Source organism: Pongo abelii, chromosome 9, assembly GCF_028885655.2.
Source record: "Pongo abelii isolate AG06213 chromosome 9, NHGRI_mPonAbe1-v2.0_pri, whole genome shotgun sequence".
Taxonomy (NCBI): domain Eukaryota; kingdom Metazoa; phylum Chordata; class Mammalia; order Primates; family Hominidae; genus Pongo; species Pongo abelii.
Window position 1 is genome coordinate 20,377,262 of NC_071994.2, and position 20,582 is coordinate 20,397,843.

Sequence of the window (20,582 nt, forward strand, 5' to 3'; positions counted from 1 at the left end):
GCTTTTCCGTGGACAGAATTATGTATCGCACTTATAGGATGTAAGTACTGCCTGCTAATTTCTCATTAGCAGGGCTCTTATATCTTTCTAACTTCTGACTTGGATTCATCCCCTCTGGAGGGTGACTAGCTTAGAGTTTATAATCAGGGTAGAGGGTGTCCATAAGTACCCCATGAATCAAGTCTTACACAAAAGTTCAATGTCATGTGGCTAAAATATTGATTCACTTTCTTCTTTGTGTTATACTTGGTTGTGCTTAGTTTCCTATTCTTGAGATAAGGCTAAATAAAATACATGCAACCCAAAATTGGCTTAGGGACTCAAAATACTGCCTCCTAAGCAAGACAGCTCTATTTTGGGTTGTGTCATGAGTATAATTTTAACGAACTTGAATTTGGAAACTTTGAATCCCTATTTCTTGGATGTAAAGCTGGCCCTGACCTGTCAAGAGTGAATATTCTAAAAAGGGGTGACTGGTGGTCTCACAAAGTATAAAATGTGCTGAACACTGCATGGAATGGTACTTATGATTAGCAAAATTAAAGCACTGGTTAATTTGGTGGAAAAGAACCAGCCAGTCTAGATTTTTCTTATATATTTGCCCATAAGTAGTGAACTTTGAGTCAATACAAATATATTTTATTGTTTTCTGCCCCATCAGGAATAGAAGTACAAGGTTTGTTGGCTTTAGTGAACTGGAACAAATACTTATAACTTGGCAGGTAATGTAAGTACAAATTAAAGTTATCTGCCCTCTTAGGATATTCATGAACCAATGTTGTTGCCTATTAAAGGCACTTGCTTAGACTCAGGGACTTAAATAATTCAGGGGGGCTGAAACCAGAAGTTGAACATCTGTCCTGAAGCTTTGGGGCGACTGACAGTGCTACTCTTGCCCTTTGGTTAAGAAGTCTCTTTTAGTTCAGGAGCCTCCTTTTGCTTCCCTTAGCCAAGCCCGAAGCATGAGTGGGCATCCTGAGGCAGCCCAGATGGTCCGCCGAGAATTCCAGCTGGATCTAGATGAGATTGAGAATGACAATGGTACAGTCCGATGTGAAATGCCAGAACTTGTTCAGCACAAACTGGATGACATTTTTGAGCCAGTCCTTATTCCTGAACCCAAGTGAGTTAAACTCTTTCATTTAAATATGAGTAGTTCATGATGATCAGATGGCATACGTGAAATGTGCCCTTTGTGGTAATGTGCAGTTAAAACTTTTTAGAACTGATTACTTTCTGAATGATAGCAGTTGTTAACTAAGACCTGGACCTAGTGGAGAATTGTATAACTCCAACTGACTGGGATGTCTTGTAATAGAGATTGAAGTTTTCTCTTTGTTCTGCTATCTAGGATCCGGGCTGTTTCTCCACACTTCGATGACATGCACAGTAATACAGCATCCACAATCAATTTCATTATCTCCCAAGTAGCCAGTGGTGACATCAACACAAGTATCCAAGCTCTGACACAGGTAATGGGTGTGCTCCTGTGACAGGGATTCCATTGGTGGACATAGAGGCTATAAATGTGATGAATTGCACACTCACAGAGTCATAGCATTCGGGGATGCAGGCAGTGTTTCATACTTTCCCGAGGAAAGAAATGCACAGGTGCCACTCAGTCATCACTTGCCTCAGAGGATGTGACTGTAATAAAGCCTTACTTTTTTTTTTTTTTTTTTTTTTTTCTCTTTTGAGACCAGGTCTCACTATGTTGTCCCGGCTGGAGTACAGTGGCTATTCACAGGCACTATCATAGCACACTGCAGCCCCAAACTCCTGGGCTCAAGTAGTCCTCCTCTCTCAGCTTCCTGAGTAGCTGGGACAACAGGCTTGCATCACTGCACCTAGCTAAGCCTTGCATTTTTTATAATTGCATTGATTCACCAGAGGCTAGAGATAAAACAGCAGCTAACAAGTAAGGACCAACTCTCATGGAACTTATTTAGATTTTAGTGGACAGAGACAAGTAAACAAGAAAATATCACACAGTTGTAACAACTGTGCAAATATAACTTAAATGGGGTAATGACAGAAAGGAACTGAGTAGATACTTAGACTGGGTGATCAGGAAAACTCTGATATCCTCGGGGCTAAGAGTATGCCAAGGAGAGGAAAGAGCTAGTAGTCAAAGGCCTTAGGGCAGAAATGAGCTTGAAGTTCAAGGAAATAAGAGAAGGTTCATGTGCCTGGAGCATAGTGTTAAAGGGGGACAATGATACAGAATGAGATTTGAGAGACAGACAGTGATCATATCATGTAGGGCTTTAAAAGCACCAGGGTGAGTTGTTTGGATTTTATTTCAATTATGATGGGAAACCATTAGAAATTTTTTAAAAGAGAAGTCATGGGTGGGTATGGTGGCTCCTGCCTGGAGTCCCAGCTGCTCAGGAGGCTGAAGCGGGAAGATTGCTTGAGCCTGGGAGGTTAAGGCTGCAGTGAGCTGTGATTGCACCACTGTACTCCAGCCTAGGTGACAGAGTGAGACCATGTCTCAAAAAAAAAAAAAAAAAAATAGGCCAGGTGCGGTGGCTCACACCTATAATCCCAGCACTTTGGGAGGCCAAAGTGAGTGGATCACAAGGTCAGGAGTTCAAGACCAGCCTGGCCAATATGGTGAAATCCCGTCTCTACTAAAAATACAAAAATTAGCTGGGCATGGTGGCACACGCCTGTAGTCCCAGCTGCTCAGGAGGCTGAGGCAGGAGAATCACTTTAACCCAGGAGGCAGAGGTTGCAGTGAGCCGAAATTGTGCCAGTGTACCCCAGCCTGGGTGACAGAGCGAGACTCCATCTCAAATAAATAAATAAATAAAATTTAAAAAATAAAAAATAAAACAACCCAAAGTGAATCAACAACAATGTGACAAAATGAAATTTTTTTTTTTTTTGAGATGGAGTCTCGCCCTGTTGCCCAGTCTGGAGTGCGGTGGGGTGATTTCAGCTCACTGCAGCCTCTGCCTCCTGGGTTCAAGCAATTCTCCTGTCTTGGCCTCCCTAGCAGCTGGGATTACAGGCACCCACCACCACGCCCAGCTAATTTTTGTATTTTTATTAGAGACAGGGGTTCACCATGTTGACCAGGCTGGTCTTGAACTCCCAACCTCAGGTGATCCACTTGCCTCGGCCTCCCAAAGTGCTGGGATTACAGGCATGAGCCACTGCGTCAGGGTGATAAAAGGAAATTATGTGCTACACTGATAGGATCCAGTGACAGTTCCACATCACTTTGCTGATATTTCTAATGTTACATAACCTGAATCATGGGAAACATCAGAGAAATACAAATTAAGGACGTTTTATAAAGATTCAAGGTCAAAGCTGGGCGCTGTGGCTCACGCCTGTAATCCCAGCACTTTGGGAGGCCCAGGTGGGCTGATCACCTGAGGTCGGGGGTTCGAGACCAGCCTGACCAACATGGAGAAACCCTGTCTCTACTAAAAATACAAAAAAAAAAATAGCCGGGCATAGTGGCACATGCCTGTAATCCCAGCCACTCGGGAGGCTGAGGCAGGAGGATAGCTTGAACCAGGGAGGCAGAGGTTGCTATGAGCCAAGATTGTGCCATTGCACTCCAGCCTGGGCAACAAGAACGAAACTTCATCTCAAAAAAAAAAAAAAGATTCAAGGTCCAGAAAGTCAAGGAAACATTGAAGAACTGTCCTACACTATAAAGAGACTGAGAGACATGACAGGTAAATGCAGTGCATGATTCTAGACTGGTCTTTTGCTTTAAAGGACATAATTGAGGTCATTAGAGAAAATGGAATGGGGTCTGAGGATTAGATGGTAGTAACATCAATGTTAATTTCTTGATGTTGATGGTTTTATTGTATTTATGAAGGATAATGTCCTTGTTGTTAATAAGTATACCCTAAAGTGTCAGGGTCTTGGAACATCAGATTGACAACTTACTCTTAAATAATTCAGGATAAAAGAGTTCCTTTACTACCCTTTCAACATTTCTATAATGTACTTTTTTTTTTCACCTTTGCAGGTTTTTGTTCTTATTAATTGGTATTAATTGTGGAAGAAATTACTCTGGCCGCTCTAGAGATAAGATTATATGCACAACAAGAGTGAATTCCAGCAATTCTTTTAGGAAGTTGTGGCCAAAATGTATATGAAAGATATTATGTGCCACTAGGATGATGATGGTGAAGAGGAAGGAAGTCATGGTTTCAGGGTTTCTTTTGGAAGTAGAATCCACAGAACTTGCTAATAGATTAGATATAAACAATGCCTTATTACCATTAGTGACAACCAGTGTACTGAAACAGAACATTGGACCAGTATGTGAGAAAGCTGAGTTTTTGAGTTTGGACCAGTAGTCTGATCTTTCTGAGCCTCACTTTTCATCTGGTAAATGGAGATCTTAATATCAGCCCTGTCTGAAGAGTCTAAAAAGCACTGTTTTTAATAAATTGAACATTTAAACATAAATATTTTTGTTTTGTTGTGTTTTGTTTCTGAGACGGAGTCTTGCTCTGTCGCCCAGGCTGGAGTGCAGTGTCGTGATCTCGGTTCACTGCAACCTCCGCCTTCTGGGTTCAAGCAATTCTCCTGCCTCAGCCTCCCGAGTAGCTGAGATTACAGGTGCCTACCACTACGCCAGCCTAATTTTTCTATTTTTGGTAGAGATGGGGTTTCACCATGTTGGCCAGGCTGGTCTCCTACTCCTGACCTCAAGTGACTCACCCACCTTGGCCTCCCAAAGTGCTGGGATTACAGATGTGAGCCACTGTGTCCAGCCAAACGTAAGAATTATTATTCCCTGAACTAGACAATGAGCCTCTTAGAATAGAACCTGTGACTAATTTATCTTGCTCAGTAAATATTTGCTGAATGACTGAATCCCTAAGGACTAGTTATTTATATTTAAATGGGGCCAGGCACGGTGGCTCACACCTGTAATCCCAGCACTTTGGGAAGGCGAGGTGGGCGGATCACGAGGTCAGGAGTTCAAGACCAGCCTGGCCAACATGGGGAAACTACGTCTCTACTTAAAATACAAAAATTGGCATCGTGGCAGGCGCCTGTAATCCTAGCTACTCAGGAGGCTGAGGCAGGAGAATCACTTGAAACCGGAAGGTGGAGGTTGCAGTGAGCCAAGATCGTGCCACTGCACTCCAGCCTAGGTGAAAGCAAAATTCTGTCTCAAAATAATGAATGAATAAAATAAATAAGTAAATGGGCTTTTTTTTAAGGTAAGACTTTGGAAGTACTTTGCTAATAAATATTCTTACAGAGAAATTTCATATAGTGTCTTCTGCCATTTTAGAAGTATGACGCTTGGAAAATCTATCTTGAAATTTTTGTTATCAGATCGATGAAGTCCTGAGACAGGAAGACAAAGCTGAAGCCATGTCCGGCCATATTGATCAGTTTCTGATAGCCACGTTTATGCAGCTAAGACTCATCTACAACACACACATGGCAGATGAGAAATTGGAGAAGGATGAGATCATCAAGTTGTATAGCTGTATCATTGGCAACATGATTTCGGTAAGGGCACCTGTGCAGAATTTCAGCTTCCCATCAATCTCTCAGCCTACATAGGTTCAAAAGCCAGAGTCCATGCAGATGTTGCAGTGAGTCCTGTGTCACTTGGTAGAATTTTACATGCATTGTATAGCAAGCTACTTTTGGCTTCCATTGGATGTTTGGCTACACTCCATCCCACCTTACTGTTAGGATATAAAGTAAAATGCTTACAGACTACCTAGCTTCTTCCGGCCAGTTTCTTCATCAGGCATGGTAGGCCATAGCTGCCTTTCCACAGATAAGTATGGTTACATTAAAACTGCTAATTAGCCTGGTTTGATCAATATACATTGTATACATGTGTATTCCATAAATTTGTACAATTATTACATGTCAACTAAAAATAAAAAGGAAAAAATTTGTCAATGTTTTACCTTTAGAGCAGATTATAAGGATAATAAAGACATTCTCACTCAGATTTCAATATTCTTTCTTAAATTGGGGCTAAAAGGGTGGACTTAATGACATCAACTAGCCAGAATTACAAATGTGGCATAACAATAAATAATGTCACATGTAAAAACAAATACTTTGGCCGGGCATGGTGGCTCATGCCTATAATCTCAGCATGTTGGGAGGCCGAGGCAGGCGGATCACGATGTCAGGAGTTGCAGACCAGCCTGGCCAGGATGGTGAAACCCCATCTCTACTAAAAATACGAAAAATTAGCCAGGCCTGGTGGCGGGTGCCTGTAATCCCAGCTACTCAGGAGGCTGAGGCAGAGAATTACTTGAACCCAGGAGGCGGAGCTTACAGTGAGCCAAGATTGTGCCACTGCACTCCAGTCTGGGCAACTGAGCGAGACTCTGTCTCAAAAAAAAAAAAAAAAATTTTTTTACAATTAGAAAGAAGCACACCGATTAATTTTGCCTATTACTAGAGGCTTGGGGGAGTGTGGTGATTTTGTTTTTTCGTTAATACTCTGAATTTTTAAAAATACAACATAGCCGGGCGCGGTGGCTGATGCCTGTAATCCCAGCATTTCAGGAGGCCAAGGCAGGTGGATCACGAGGTCAGGAGATCAAGACCATCCTGGCTAACACGGTGAAACCCCATCTCTACTAAAAAAAAAAAATACAAAAATTAGCCCGGCGTGGTGTGGGTGCCTGTAGTCCCAGCTACTTGGGAGACTGAGGCAGGAGAATGGCGTGAACCAGGGAGGCAGAGCTTGCAGTGAGCCGAGAGCACGCCACTGGCACTCCAGCCTGGGTGACAGAGGAGACTACGTCTCAAAAAAAAAAAATACAACATAATTGAATATTTATCAGAATATGCCATCCGCATTTCTTTACTCTCTATATTGAGTTTTACACCTCCCTGACACACGTATGTCTGGATAGCTGTTTCAGATAGAGAGCCTTGCCCGGGAGGCCTCCACTGGAGTACTAAAAGACCTAATGCATGGCCTCATCACATTAATGCTGGATTCTCGGATTGAAGATCTTGAGGAAGGACAACAGGTCATCCGCTCTGTGAACCTCTTGGTGGTGAAGGTTCTGGAGAAGTCAGACCAGACCAACATCCTGAGGTATATCTGTACTCTCAGCCAGTAGAGCCTGGGGCATCCTCTCTTTTGTCTACACTTAGAAACCATAACGTCCGTAAGTCAACTTCCTAGGCAACCTAATAATCATAAATCAACTTCCTAGGCGCACTTAAAGTTATAGCTACATCAGTTATAACTTTAAGTGCGCCTAGGAAGTTGATTTATTACTCTTCTTCATCATGGACCAAAGGTATTTTAGCCTGAGACCATAGCTAAAACTTAGTAAATACTTAGTTAGCCAGCCAATATCATGCATTTTCTAGAATAGGACTGTAAAGTTTGTCAGTTACATTTTTCTTGTACATTTCAGGTACATTTTATTCTTTCTCAGCTACCAATGACAATGAAAAATAGAGTCACAAACCTTACACTTACCAAGTGGTGACTTAAAAGGTTTAAACAATGTTTATTTTCTTAACTGAATGTCAGGTAGTCCAGGACAATTCCTGATCCATGACCTCTCAATTTATTAGATGAATAGAGTAATCTCACTTGCCCTTTCAACTGCTGATTCTAATTGGAATGCAGGTTTGAAACTTAATGCTGTTGTGTTGGGTTTTTCTTCCAGTGCCCTACTTGTTTTGCTCCAAGACAGCCTGCTAGCAACAGCCAGTTCTCCCAAATTCTCAGAGCTTGTTATGAAGGTGAAGTTGAAATGATTTGATCTCTTTTCTTTCAAAGATGCAATCCCTTTGTTAAAAGTATGGGGAAAGAGGAATTGGAGCTAAGGAAGACATAGGCTCAAATCAACCAAGTCACACCTGAAAATATATTTTTCATAATAAAAATATTAATAAATTTTTAAAAATTTAGCTAGGTGCAGTGGCATGCACCTATAGTAACAGCTACTCAGGAGGCTGAGGTGAGATTACTTGAACCCAGAAGTGAGCTTGATCATACCACTACACTCCAGCCTTGGCAACAGTGAGACCCCATCTCTAAAAAAATATATGTATGGTTTTTTATACATATGTGTATTTATATGTATATATGTATTATATGTGTATATCTTAATATGTTATATATATGTATATTATATATATGTATATAATACACACACACACACACACACACGAATTGGTCTTCAGTTTTTCCCTTCCTACAATTTATATTCTAAGTTCAGGCCTAAACAGTTCGTGGCCTCAAACAGTGAAAGAGAGGAAATATTTTGTAAATATTTTACTAATTCTCCAAGGATCAAAAGGAAAGAAGTTTGAAACTGATTTCATTTATTTTGGGGAAAAAGATATCTACAGCCCTATGATATTTGGTCTCTTTTGTGAAAGAGACCAAATGGACATATTTATAACATTGTAATACTGTTATTACACTGAATTAGTATCAGATATTTTATCCCCTTGCATTAGATTTGGTTAAGCAACATGAACTACTTTACTCTCAGGAACGAAGGAAACCCAAGAGAGAATTTCTACCAGGTTAAATGATGGCCCCTAGCTCTGGGGAGTGGGAAGGAGTAGAGATGGATGATTAGATGAATGACTGGACACACTTCAGCTGGTGTTATGGTAGAAGTGATTAAAAATTTTCATGTTTTAGCAGCTGAACTTGAAAGATATGATGTGCCACATTTATAGCCCTGGCCATCTTTTAGAAGTGAGCTCAAAGCTTAGGGAATATGGTGACAAATTATCCTCATTCTTCAGTCACTCCTTCTAACTCTTTTATTCTTTTTTCAATAGTGTCTCTGGAGAATGGTTCGACTGTTGCCTGATACCATCAATAGCATTAACCTAGACAGAATTCTTCTGGATATCCACATTTTCATGAAGGTCTTCCCCAAAGAGAAACTGAAGCAATGCAAAAGTGAATTTCCCATAAGGACCCTAAAGACCCTGCTACACACCTTATGCAAATTAAAAGGGCCCAAGGTGAGTAAGAATAGCAACTGGTCTCTGAGGGAGCTTGAGAGAAAATCATGGAAATGGCAGTGCTATCAGTCATGCATGTGTCTCCCTCAGATCCTGGACCACCTAACGATGATCGACAACAAAAACGAGTCTGAGCTGGAGGCCCATCTCTGCCGGATGATGAAGCACAGTATGGACCAGACTGGGAGCAAGTCTGATAAGGAAACAGAAAAGGGAGCGTCTCGAATAGTGAGTGGCCTGACTTGAAAGATTGAGGGTAATGAGGCTACACCGGAAGTGATCTTATCTAAGGTGTAGGTCAGCAGAATATGCTTTCTGAAGGTCCAAGGTGAAGGCTCATGGACTGGTCGAATCAGTCTCCTGCTGTGGTGCAGTAACCATTTCCACCTTGAAATTTTAAAATCTAAACTAAGTATAACCATGTGTTTTTTGGCCCCAAGAAAGATGCCTAAGGCATTGGTCACCAGATAAATAGCTAGCTCTGCTTAACATGGAAAGAACATGTCAGTTCCTTCTCCATCAAGTTGAGGTGGAAATCTGAGACTGGAGGCATTAAGTAACCCAGAATGTTAGTGCTTCTGCTGCAAGACCTGCATCATTGGTGCATCTGTTATCTGTAGGAACATACCAGTAAGGCCCAGATTTTGAGATATTTTCTGTTCATATCCAACCATCAGTTCCTAATTAATAACTCAAGTCTAACCAATTCTTCCTATATCTTTCAACTTTTCAGGATGAAAAATCATCAAAGGCCAAAGTGAATGATTTCTTAGCTGAGATTTTTAAGAAGATTGGCTCTAAAGAAAACACTAAAGAGGTGAGAATGAAAGGGTTAAGCAGAATAGGGGTCTGCTTTATGGTAAAGGGACACTAACATTCATCCCCACCTCTTCCCTTTTCCTGTTCACCAGGGACTAGCAGAGTTATACGAATATAAGAAGAAATACTCAGATGCTGACATTGAACCATTTCTGAAAAATTCCTCACAGTTCTTCCAGAGCTATGTCGAAAGAGGCCTTCGGGTGATTGAGATGGAGAGGGAGGGCAAAGGTCGTATTTCCACTTCAACAGGTATGGTTTCCTTTTATAGCTCCAGGAATAAGCTCAAAATAGCTCCTAGCTCAGGAACCTGAAGTTTTGGTTGGTTTAAATTCATATCCATGAACCTCAATACTTAATTGTCACCAAATGGTCTTTCCATTGCCATATCCAGTGGTCAATTCTTAGCCACCTGAATTGACCCATCATCAGTATTTGACAATGGTAAATTGTTCCCTGCCCTTGAGACAGCTTCTTCACTTTGCTTCCAGTTCTCCACACTGTCTTGTTTTCCTCCAGTCTCACTGGCTATTCCTTCTTGGCCTTTGGCTGATTATTGCTCACTAGCTCTGACCTCTTTTTTTTTTTTTTTTTTTTTTGAAACAGAGTTTCGCTCTTGTTGCTCGGGCTGGAGTGCAATGGCGCAATCTCGGATTCAAGCTATTCTCCTGCCTCAGCCTCCTGAGTAGCTGGGATTACCGGCATGGCGCCACCATGCCCGGCTAATTTTTTGTATTTTTAGTAAAGACAGGGTTTCTCCATGTTAGGCTGGTCTGGAACTCCCAACCTCAGGTGATCTGCCCACCTCAGCCTCCCAGAGTGCTGAGATGATACGCGTGAGCCACTGCGTCCGGCCTCACTCTGACCTTTTAATGTGGACATCCCTCAGGGTTCAGTCTATGGTTGTCTTCTCTCTTTCTCTTATTTCCTTAATGAATTCGTCTACTTTCACCACTTTAAATAACATTTAAATCTCCAGCTTAGACCTCCTTCCTGATTTCCAAACTGCTATATCCTACATGATATCTCCACCTGGGTTTCAAATAGACATTGTTTCTTTTTTTTTTTTTTTTTTTCTTGAGATGGAGTCTCACTCTGTCGCCCAGGCTGGGGTGCAGTGGTGTAATCTCGGCTCACTGCAACCTCCGCCTCCCAGGTTCAAGTGATTCTCCTGCCTCAGCCTCTTGAGTAGCTGGAACCACAGGCAGGTGCCACCACACCCAGCTAATGTTTGTATTTTTAATGGAGATGGGGTTTCGCCATGTTGGCCAGGCTGGTCTTGAACTCCTGACCTCAGGTGATCCACTCACCTTGGCCTCCCAAAGTGCTGGGATTACAGGTGTGAGCCACCGTGCCCAGCCTCACATAGACATTGTAAACTCTACATATCAAAAACTAAAGTCCTGGCTGGGCACAGTGGCTCACGCCTGTAATCCAAGACTTTGGGAGGCTGAGGCGGGCGGATCACGAGGTCAGGAGTTCAAGACTAGCCTGGCCAATATGGTGAAACCCTTCTCTACTAAAAATACAAAAATTAGCTGGGTGTGGTGGTGTGCGCCTGTAGTCCCAGCTACTCAGGAGGCTGAGATAGAAGAATCACTTGAACCCAGGAGGCAGAGGTTGCAGTGAGCCAAGATCACATCACTGCACTCCAGCCTGGGTGACAGAGCGAGACTCCGTCTCAAAAACAAACAAACAAAAACTAAAGTCCTGATCATCCCGTAAGCCTGATCCATTTACTTTTGTTTTGTTTTGTTTTGAGACAGTCTCGCTCTGTTGCCCGGGCTGGAGTGCAGTGGTGCAATCTTGGCTCACTGCAACCTCTGCCTCCCGGGTTTAAGCAATTCTTCTGCCTCAGCCTACCGAGTAGCTGGGACTACAGGCGCGTGCCACCACGCCCAGCTAATTTTTTGTGTTTTTAGTAGAGACGGGATTTCACCATGTTGGCCAGGCTGGTCTCGATCTCCTGACCTCGTGATCCGCCCACCTCGACCTCCCAAAGTGCTAGGATTACAGGCATGAGCCACCATGCCCAGCCGATCCATTTACATTCTTCTCCATCTTGGTTGATGGCAGCTTTATCCTTCGAGTTTGTTCAGATCCAAAGCTTTTGAGTCTTCTCTTCCTTTCCATCAGAAAATTATTTTGGACATACCTGCAAACCATATGCAGAATTCATCCACACTTCTCATCTTCACTGCTACCACCTTGGTGTGTGTGTTCTCTCTCATCTGTATTATTGTACTATCTTCCTACTTGATCTCCCTGCTTCCACCCTGCCTTCCTCTATTCTTTTCTACACATAGCATCAGAATGACTCTAATGAAACATTTTCCAGAGGCTCTCCCTTTCACTCAGCAAAAGCGAAAGGCCCTTTAAAGGTCTCTGAGGTCCTGTGTTTATAGGACCTGCCAATGCCTCTAGTACCTCATCACTTAGTCCTCTTCCTGTTGTTTCACTCCAGCCCCACCAGCCCCTTGTTTCTTTTTGAGTCAGGGTCTCGCTCTCTCACTCAGGCTGGAGTGCAGTGGCGCGATCAAGGCTCACTGGGTTCAAGCAGTCCTCCTGCCTCAGCCTCCCGAGTAGCTGGGACTACAGGTGCATGCCACCATGCCTAGCTAATTTTTGTATTTTTTGTAGAGACAGGGTTTCTCCTTGTTGCCCAGGCTGGTCTCTAACTCCTGGGCTTAAGTGATCCACCCACATCGGCCTCCCAAAGTTCTGGGATTTCAGGTGTGAGCCACCACGCCTGGCCTCCCCCTGGTTGTTTCTGGAACACACCAGGCATATGTCTTCTTAGGGCCTTTGCACTGGCTATTACTTACACATAAATGCTCTTCCATAGATGGCTTTGTTGCCTAGCTCACTTTCCTCTTTCACATCTTTGTTCAAATACCACCATCTTAGTGAAACCTTTTTTTTTTTTTTTTTTTTTTTTTTGAGATGAAGTCTTGCCCTCTCACCCAGGGTGGAGTGCTGTGGCATGATCTTGGCTCACTGCAGCCTCCGCCTCCCAGGTTTAAGAGATTCTCTTGCCTCAGCCTCCGGAGTAGCTGGGATTATAGATGTGCGCCTCCACGCCCAGCTAAGTTTTGTAGTTTTAGTAGAGGTGGAGTTTCACCATATTGGCCAGGCTGGTCTCCAACTCCTGACCTCAGTTGATCTGCCTACCTTGGCCTCCCAAAGTACTCCCAGGCATGATCCACTGTGCCTGGCCAGTAAAACCTTATTGTTTAAAACTTGCAACCTATCCCTCACCCCACCATAGCACTTACACCTCTAACATACTATATAATGTAGTATTTATTAGGTTAATTGTTCAGCATCTGTGTCTAGTCATGCATATCAACATTTTGCGCAATGACAGACTGCATATATGATGGTGGTCCCATAAGATTATTTATTTTGAGACAGGGTCTCACTCTGTCATCCAGGCTGGAATGCAGTGACGATCTCGGCTCACTGCAACCTCCACCTCCTAGGTTCAAGTAATTCTTTTGCCTTGGCCTCCTGAGTAGCTGGACAGTTGCGTGCCACCACACCCAGCTAATTTTTTGTGTGTATTTTTAGTAGAGACAGGGTTTCACCATGTTGCCCCAGCTGGTCTTGAACTCCTGGTCTTCCTGGTCTCAAGTGATCCCCCCACCTCAGCCTCCCAAAGTCCTAGGATTACAGGTGTGAGCCACCATGCCCAGCCAGTCCCATAAGATGATAATGGAGCTGAAAAATTCCTATCACCTGATGATACCATAGCTGTCATAATGTCATAGCACAATTATTTTTGTGTAAGTTTAGTGTAGCCTAAGTGTACAGTGTTTATAAAGTTGACAATAGTGTCCTAGGTTTTCACCTTCACACACCACTCACCCAGAGCAACTTCCAGTCCTGCAAGCTCCATTCCTGGTAAATGTCCTATACAGGTGTACCATTTATCTTTTATACGGCATTCTTACTGTACCTTCTCTATGTTTAGATACATAAATACTTAACATTGTGTTAAAATTGCCTACAGTATTCAGTACAGTAACATGCTGTACAGGCTTGTAGCCTAGGTGTGTGGCAGGTTATACCAACTGGGTGTTCACATAACAATGAAATTACCTAACAAATGCGTTTCTCAGAACGTATCCCTGCCCTTATGCCACACATGATGATATTTGTTAAATGATATGAATGAATGCAGTAACTAAGTTTAAGCTGAACTGTTACTGCCCCCACAGTGAAAAAGCCCCTATTCGAGAATTACTGCTCACAGGATCTAGAGACAAACGGAAGACTTAGGAGGTTTCAGTTATAGAAAATAACTATCATGAGCCTTAAACCAAGACAAGACAGACCCAACTGCAAAAGTGCCCTCTCATCAGTCCTATGCTTAGTTCTTTCCGAGTTTAGTGACATTCACCTACTCTTACATTTGAGAATGTGTTTGCCTGTCAAAGCATGTCCCTTTGTGGTTTTCAGACCCTGATCATATCCACTCTCAGCCTGTATCTTGCTGGGCTGAAGCTTCAGTTAAATTTTGTTCTCTTAAATAGTTAGAAGTTCTTTTTTGTTTTTGACACCGTAAATTACGCCTTTCCAAGACTTTATAAGTCTTTTTAGAGGTGGGGTTTTTTTGAGATAGGGTCTCACTCTGTCACCCAGGCTGGAGTGCATGGTGCGATCTTGGCTCACTGCAGCTTCTGCCTCCTGGGTTCAAGTGAGTCTCATGCCTTGGCCTCCCGAGTAACTGGGATTACAGGTGTGTGCCACCACCCCCAGCTAATTTTTGAATTTTTTTTAAGAGACAGGGTTTCACCATGTTGGCCAGGCTGGTGTTGAACCCCTGACCTCTAAGTGATCCACCTGCCTTGGTCTCCCAAAGTGCTGGGATTACAGGCGTGAGCCACTGCGCTGGCCAGGGTCTTGTTTTGTTGCCCAGGCTGGTCTTTAATGAAAAAGACCTCTTAGGAGTTAAAGTGTGGTGCGCAAAATGTCCAACAGTATGCCACATGTAAACATACCATAGTTTGATCAGGGCAGGCATCCTATCCTCGTTTCCAAAGCCCTTTTTGGGGATGTTTAACGTGTGATAATTTTGGCCTAAACAGCACATTTGCAACCCAAGCATGTATTCCCACTGATTATTAAATTGATTTTGTGCCTTAGAGTATTCAGACATCTCTTATTGCTGGCTTTTACATAATTCTTCATTCATTTTTCACCCCCTCAGAGGATTCTCCTCATCTTTATATTAAAGGAGTCCTTTTTCCCTGGAGTAACCTGTTCTACTTTTCTATTTACCATAAGGCAGTGTTTCCTCCCAGTACCTTACCTTTGGGGCCTGTGGAATGCATTTGCATTGATACCAAGTGAAATATTTTAAAGACCCGCATTGTATCGTTGTTCATTCTCAGAAATTTAGGAAGTGTGATGGATTTTTTGTTGTTTTGGTTTTCCTCTCTCCTGCCAGAATATTGATCTTAGTGGTAGGGTTACAGACACTCCAGTTCTATGCCCTCTTTAGATAATTGTTGGACATCTCCTTCTCTTCCCTATGAATACACCATAGCCTTGGACACCTTGCTTCCTTCACAGGTTCAAATGAGTTTCTCCTGTGTGACATTGGTCCAAACTTAATCTAATTCTTCCAAACATTTAAGGTCCTCAGATTTTTCAGTTGGGCAATTACAGTATGCTTAGGAGTAGCTTCAGCTTTTTGGATTGCCCAAGTCAGCCCTGGGATTACTGGAGTACAATCCCCTGCATAACCCAGGATGCAGATGGATGACCCAATTTACATTCTGCCTTTCTGTATCAATTTTTTGCGTTCTCAAGAAGCTTATATTGTATATTTCAGAGCACCCTTATCACCAACTTCAGGTAGATTCTTGTGGAATTTTTAGTTTTCAAGTATAGGAAATTCTTAATTGTTCTTTTTGGTGGGAGATTAACCAAGGCACTTTAGAAGGGGAATATGTGGATATCTGAATATTCTTTCTACTTTTTCCTCTCTAGGTATCTCCCCTCAGATGGAGGTCACGTGTGTACCCACGCCCACAAGCACAGTGTCCTCCATAGGTAACACAAATGGGGAAGAAGTGGGGCCGTCTGTCTACTTGGAAAGGCTAAAGATCCTCCGACAGCGATGTGGTCTGGACAACACAAAGGTACTGCTCCTTTTCTTCTGTGCAGCTCAGGGAGGGTAGTCACAAGCAGGTCCGAGGCAGGCTGGCCCACAGAGAAGTGGCTTAGTCTTGCTGTATGTTGTTCTGGAGCTGCATCTTGACCTGCTTGACCTGACCTTAGACAATCTCTCTCCTTCTCTCAATAGCAAGATGACCGACCTCCTTTGACCTCTTTGCTCTCCAAACCAGCAGTTCCTACCGTCGCCTCTTCCACAGACATGCTCCACAGCAAACTCTCTCAGCTCCGGGAGTCACGGGAGCAGCACCAGCATTCAGACCTGGATTCTAACCAGACTCACTCTTCAGGAACTGTGACCTCCTCCTCCTCCACAGCTAACATAGACGACTTGAAAAAAAGACTGGAGAGAATAAAGAGCAGTCGCAAATGAAGCTGCCCCACTCCCCTGGCACCCTGCAGCTTTAGTTTACTAAACTAGAAGTCCTCATAGTTTAAAATGGCCTCAGCAGGCCTAGTGTATACAAACTGGTTGTATGTATCATGCCGTGGAGCTGGGGGGAGGAGTTGTTGTGGCACAAGTATTTGTACATACTCTGCTTCTCTCCATCAGCGTCCCGCTGCTCTAGAAGACTGTCCGTGGATGAGTTTAGTGTACAGACTTGTAAACAGCTGCCCCCTCTCTGCTCAGTCTAGTTCCCAGATCCTTTTCTTTTTAATTGCTCATTTGTAAAATTGTTTTAATCTTTCCTAGCTTTTTAATAGTTAATATTAGAAACTCTTTAATAGTTTTCCTTTCAGTTTGTCAGCTCTTCTCTGTCACCCTAAAGGGTCACTGTATTCTGTATGAATGCATGGCATGATACAACTAATTTAAGAGTCTTTTATAAATAAAGTTTGCATTAACTATACCTGACTCCCAAGATGCTCCATATCATGGAGTGTTGGGCAGCAATTTTTTAACTTTTGGTACCAGCTGGGTATTCAGCCAGTTAGAGAAAGGTTAATTACTGCTTACAAAGCTTCCCTTTTTCTTGGCTCACAGGCTTAGAGCTTTTATTCCTTTGGAATGGAAGGAACTCTCCTTTCCTGCTCTCCACAAGCAGCTCCTAGGGAGCAGAAAAATCTCATCCTTCCTTGTTTTGAGGTTTTGGTCATGATTTCCCTCCGATCATCACCAGTTGTTTCAAGAAGCTCTTGGGCATCCTACCACTTTGCTGACCAAAGGCACACAAGATTGCGTCCAGAGATTGGCTGGACTTCAGTGGTTCTCACACTACAACTAGATTTGTGTTTATTTGACTAATGGAGTTTGGGAAATCTTAGTGGCTTCCTGCTTGGTTATATGAGTCTCTTTTGGTCCAGGCTAACAGTTGCTTCACATTCAGTCAGAGTAAGGATGAGAAAGTGAGCTGAGTATTCACCTCTGGAATAAATTCCACAGGACCTCCCTCCACAGTCAAAAAAACTCTTCAGGATGAAAAGGTTCTGGATTCAGGAGGAGATTTTGGGCAGTTATAAAGTTCAAAGGAACTTTTCTGTTGTAGCCCACCTTCAACTCAATTGATGTCCAAGAAATGAAAGATTGATGGAAGATTAATCCTGTAAAGGTTCCAGTCATCGTTTTCAGGTGGCCCCGGAGCCTCCTGAAATTAAACTTGTCTCTCCTTTATAGTGGGAACATGGGAGTGGGTATTTGTTCACTGAAGGGATGATGGAGGCATTTGCTGCTATAGTGGAAAGACATATTTAGAAAGAATGGCTACAAAGGCTGGGCCTGGTGGCTCACTCATACAACCGTAGCATTTTAGGAGGCTAAGGTGGGTGGATCACTTGAGCCCAGGAGTTCAAGACCAACATGGGCAACACGGCTCTGCCAAAAAAATACAAAAATCAGCTGGGTATAGTGGCTCAAGCCTGTAGTCCTAGCTACTTGGGAGGCTGAGGTGGGAGGATCACCTGAGCCCAGGAGGTCAAGGCTGCAGTGAGCCATGATCACTCCACTGAACTCCAGCCTGGGCAACAGAGCAAGACCTTGTCTCAAGAGGAGGGAAAAAAAAGAAGAGGAAAAAAAAAAGTGGCTGTACTCCTGTCTGGAATTAGCACAGCTGACTTGAAAAACCCAAGTCCCTAGAGCTTACAACACTGACCGCTATGTTGGAAGAAAACAGACTTACGAGAATGTGTGTTCTTGTTTAAAAAGCAGGTCCTGCATGTTACAAGTAATTCTGAATTCCTTCCCCCTTGATCGAGTTGATGCCCTGGGCTGCCAAATCCTGCAAGCTCACTGCCTTTCAGTCAGCCAGAACCAAAAAATGAGGCCAAGGAACTCTGTCCTGTTTGTTTTCTGATGTGTTGAAAAATCAGAAGAAAAAACGTTAAGGGGAGGGTGCTAAAGATCCCTATCTCAGGTCCCTTCCGGCAGAAAACCATGTTAGAAGATCCTAGGCCAGGTACTATAGCCACAGGGTTTCCCTGCTCCCCTCCACTATCCTGTGCCTGAGGCAGACGTTGATCTTCATTCTTTCTTTCCCTGAGCTCATGGATGAGACTTCTCAAGACGGAGCCATGCTCCATCCCACACCTGTGACCTCTGCCAACAGTAACCGTGAAGAATGTGCTCTGAAAGGGTATCTTTGAAGTTCTATGATTCTTTTTTTTGCAAGGGATTCTTGCTGTGTTGCTCAGGCTGGATGGCATGCAATGGCATGCCTCACTCCTCACTACAACCTCTGCCTCCTGAGTTCAACCAGTTCTCCTGCCTCAGCCTCCCAAGAAGCTGAGAAGCCGGGATTACAGGTGCCCACCACCACACCTGGCTAGTTTTTGTATTTTTAGTAGAGACGTGATTTCACCATGTTGGCCAGGCTGGTCTCCAACTCCTGACCTCAGGTGATCACCAGCCTCAGCCTCCCAAAGTGATGGGATTACAGGCGTTAGCCACCACGCCCAGCCCATGACTCTTACAACTTAGAGGTCCCATTTCTTGGAAAAATAAATTGCTCCAGCTGGGAACTACCGTGTGAGGACACATTCCAGGAGGCAACTACCCCACTGATGGGCTATTTCCAGGGCCCAAGAGAGGGACAAGGTAAGCGGCAGAGGAACTTTCAACAGGCCCAATGCCCAGTCCAGTTCCCAGGCAATAGTGAGAATATGAGTGGTGGTGATTCACAGCTTACTAGGCACTAGGCATTGTGCTAAGGCACCATGTAAGTTCCTTCATTTAATCCTCATAACCGTATGAGTTAAGTAATGTCATTATATACACCTTTTAATATACAGGTGGTCTTCCAGATCTGTGGGTTTTGCATCTGCAGATTCAACCAACTGCAGATTGAAAATATTTGTGGGGAAAGAAAACAATAAAAATAATACAATTAAAAATAATACAAATTTCAAAATAATACAGTATAACAGCTGTTTACATAGTATTTACGTTCTATTGGGTATAAGTCATCTAGAGATGATTTGAAGTATATGGGAAGGCCGGGCAGGGTGGCTCACGCCTGTAATCCCAGCACTTTGGGAGGCTCAGATGGGTGGATAACCTGAGGTCAGGAGTTTGAGAACAGCATGACCAACATGGTGAAACCCTGTCCCTACTAAAAATACAAAAATTAGCCGGGCGTGGTGGCTGGCGCCTGTAATCCCAGCTACTCGGGAGGCTGAGGCAGGAGAATCACTTGAACCTAAGAGGTGGAGATTGCAGTGAGCCGAGATCACACCATTGCACTCCAGCCTGGGCAACAAGAGCAAACTTCCAACTCAAAAAGATAAAAATAAATTTTAAAAATAAAGTATATGGGAGGATGTGCATAGGTTATATGTAAACTGTGCCATTTTATATAAGAGATTTGAGCATCTATGGATTTTGGTATGTATGGTGGGTTCTGGAGTCAATCCCCCATGGATACCACAGGATGACTGCATAAAGAAACTGAGGGTCAGGGAGGTCAGGTGGCTTGACCATGATTTTCCCACTTAATGTTGGAACCAGAATATAAGCCCAGGAAATCTGATGGTGGGGACTATGCTCCTATCTACTGTATCCCACAATACTGTCAAAGGACGTTTGTTTTTTTTGTTTTGTTTTGTTTGTTTTTGAGATGATGGAGTTTTGCTCTCACCCAGCATAGATCTGATTCTTATTTATCAATTTATTGAGATGGAGTCTCACTCTGTCACCAGGCTGGAGTGCAGCAGCGCGATCTTGGCTCACTGCAACCTCTGCCTCCCGGGTTCAAGCGATTCTCCTGCCTCAGCCTCCCGAGTAGCTGGGACCACAGGCGTGTGCCACCACACCCAGCTAATTACCACACCCAGCTAATTTTTTTATTTTTAGTAGAGCTGGGGTTTCACCATGTTGGCCAGGATGGTCTTGATCTCTTGACCTCATGATCTGTCTGCCTCAGCATCCCAAAGTGCTGGGATTACAGGTGTGAGCCACAGCGTCCAGCCAGACCTGATTTTTTTTCTTCTTCTTTTTGAGACAGAGTCACTCTGTTGCCCGGGCTGGAGTGCAGTGGTGCAATCTTGTCTCACTGCAAGCTCCACCTCCCAGGTTCATGCCATTCTCCTGCCTCAGCCTCCCGAGTAGCTGGGACTACGGGTGTCTGCCACCACGCCCGGCTAGTTTTTTGTATTTTTAGTAGAGACAG

At 43.5% G+C, this 20,582-nt stretch overlaps 1 protein-coding gene and 1 non-coding gene across 11 annotated transcripts in view; both read left to right on the forward strand.

The window, feature by feature from the left end:
- CKAP5 (cytoskeleton associated protein 5) overlaps nt 1-16,832 on the forward strand; it is a 103,233-nt gene extending 86,401 nt beyond the window's left edge. For 5 of the 10 annotated variants that reach the window (XM_054525804.2, XM_054525807.2, XM_063728121.1 and 2 more), the window contains 12 exons: nt 17-40; nt 950-1,123; nt 1,352-1,472; nt 5,326-5,505; nt 6,885-7,072; nt 7,659-7,734; nt 8,791-8,979; nt 9,070-9,207; nt 9,713-9,796; nt 9,891-10,050; nt 15,796-15,947; nt 16,112-16,832. In XM_054525804.2, the coding sequence (XP_054381779.1) occupies nt 17-40; nt 950-1,123; nt 1,352-1,472; nt 5,326-5,505; nt 6,885-7,072; nt 7,659-7,734; nt 8,791-8,979; nt 9,070-9,207; nt 9,713-9,796; nt 9,891-10,050; nt 15,796-15,947; nt 16,112-16,354 (1,729 nt within the window). In that variant the 3' untranslated portion in view covers nt 16,355-16,832. The remainder of the gene's footprint in view (nt 1-16; nt 41-949; nt 1,124-1,351; nt 1,473-5,325; nt 5,506-6,884; nt 7,073-7,658; nt 7,735-8,790; nt 8,980-9,069; nt 9,208-9,712; nt 9,797-9,890; nt 10,051-15,795; nt 15,948-16,111) is intronic. The other 5 variants (XM_024255070.3, XM_063728125.1, XM_063728124.1 and 2 more) reach the window with 1 other exon arrangement.
- On the forward strand, nt 1,522-1,629 carry LOC112135646 (small nucleolar RNA SNORD67). Its single transcript, XR_002916904.1, has one exon. It is a non-coding gene; the product is annotated as a small nucleolar RNA SNORD67 (small nucleolar RNA).
- Nucleotides 16,833-20,582: the final 3,750 nt, after the last annotated feature.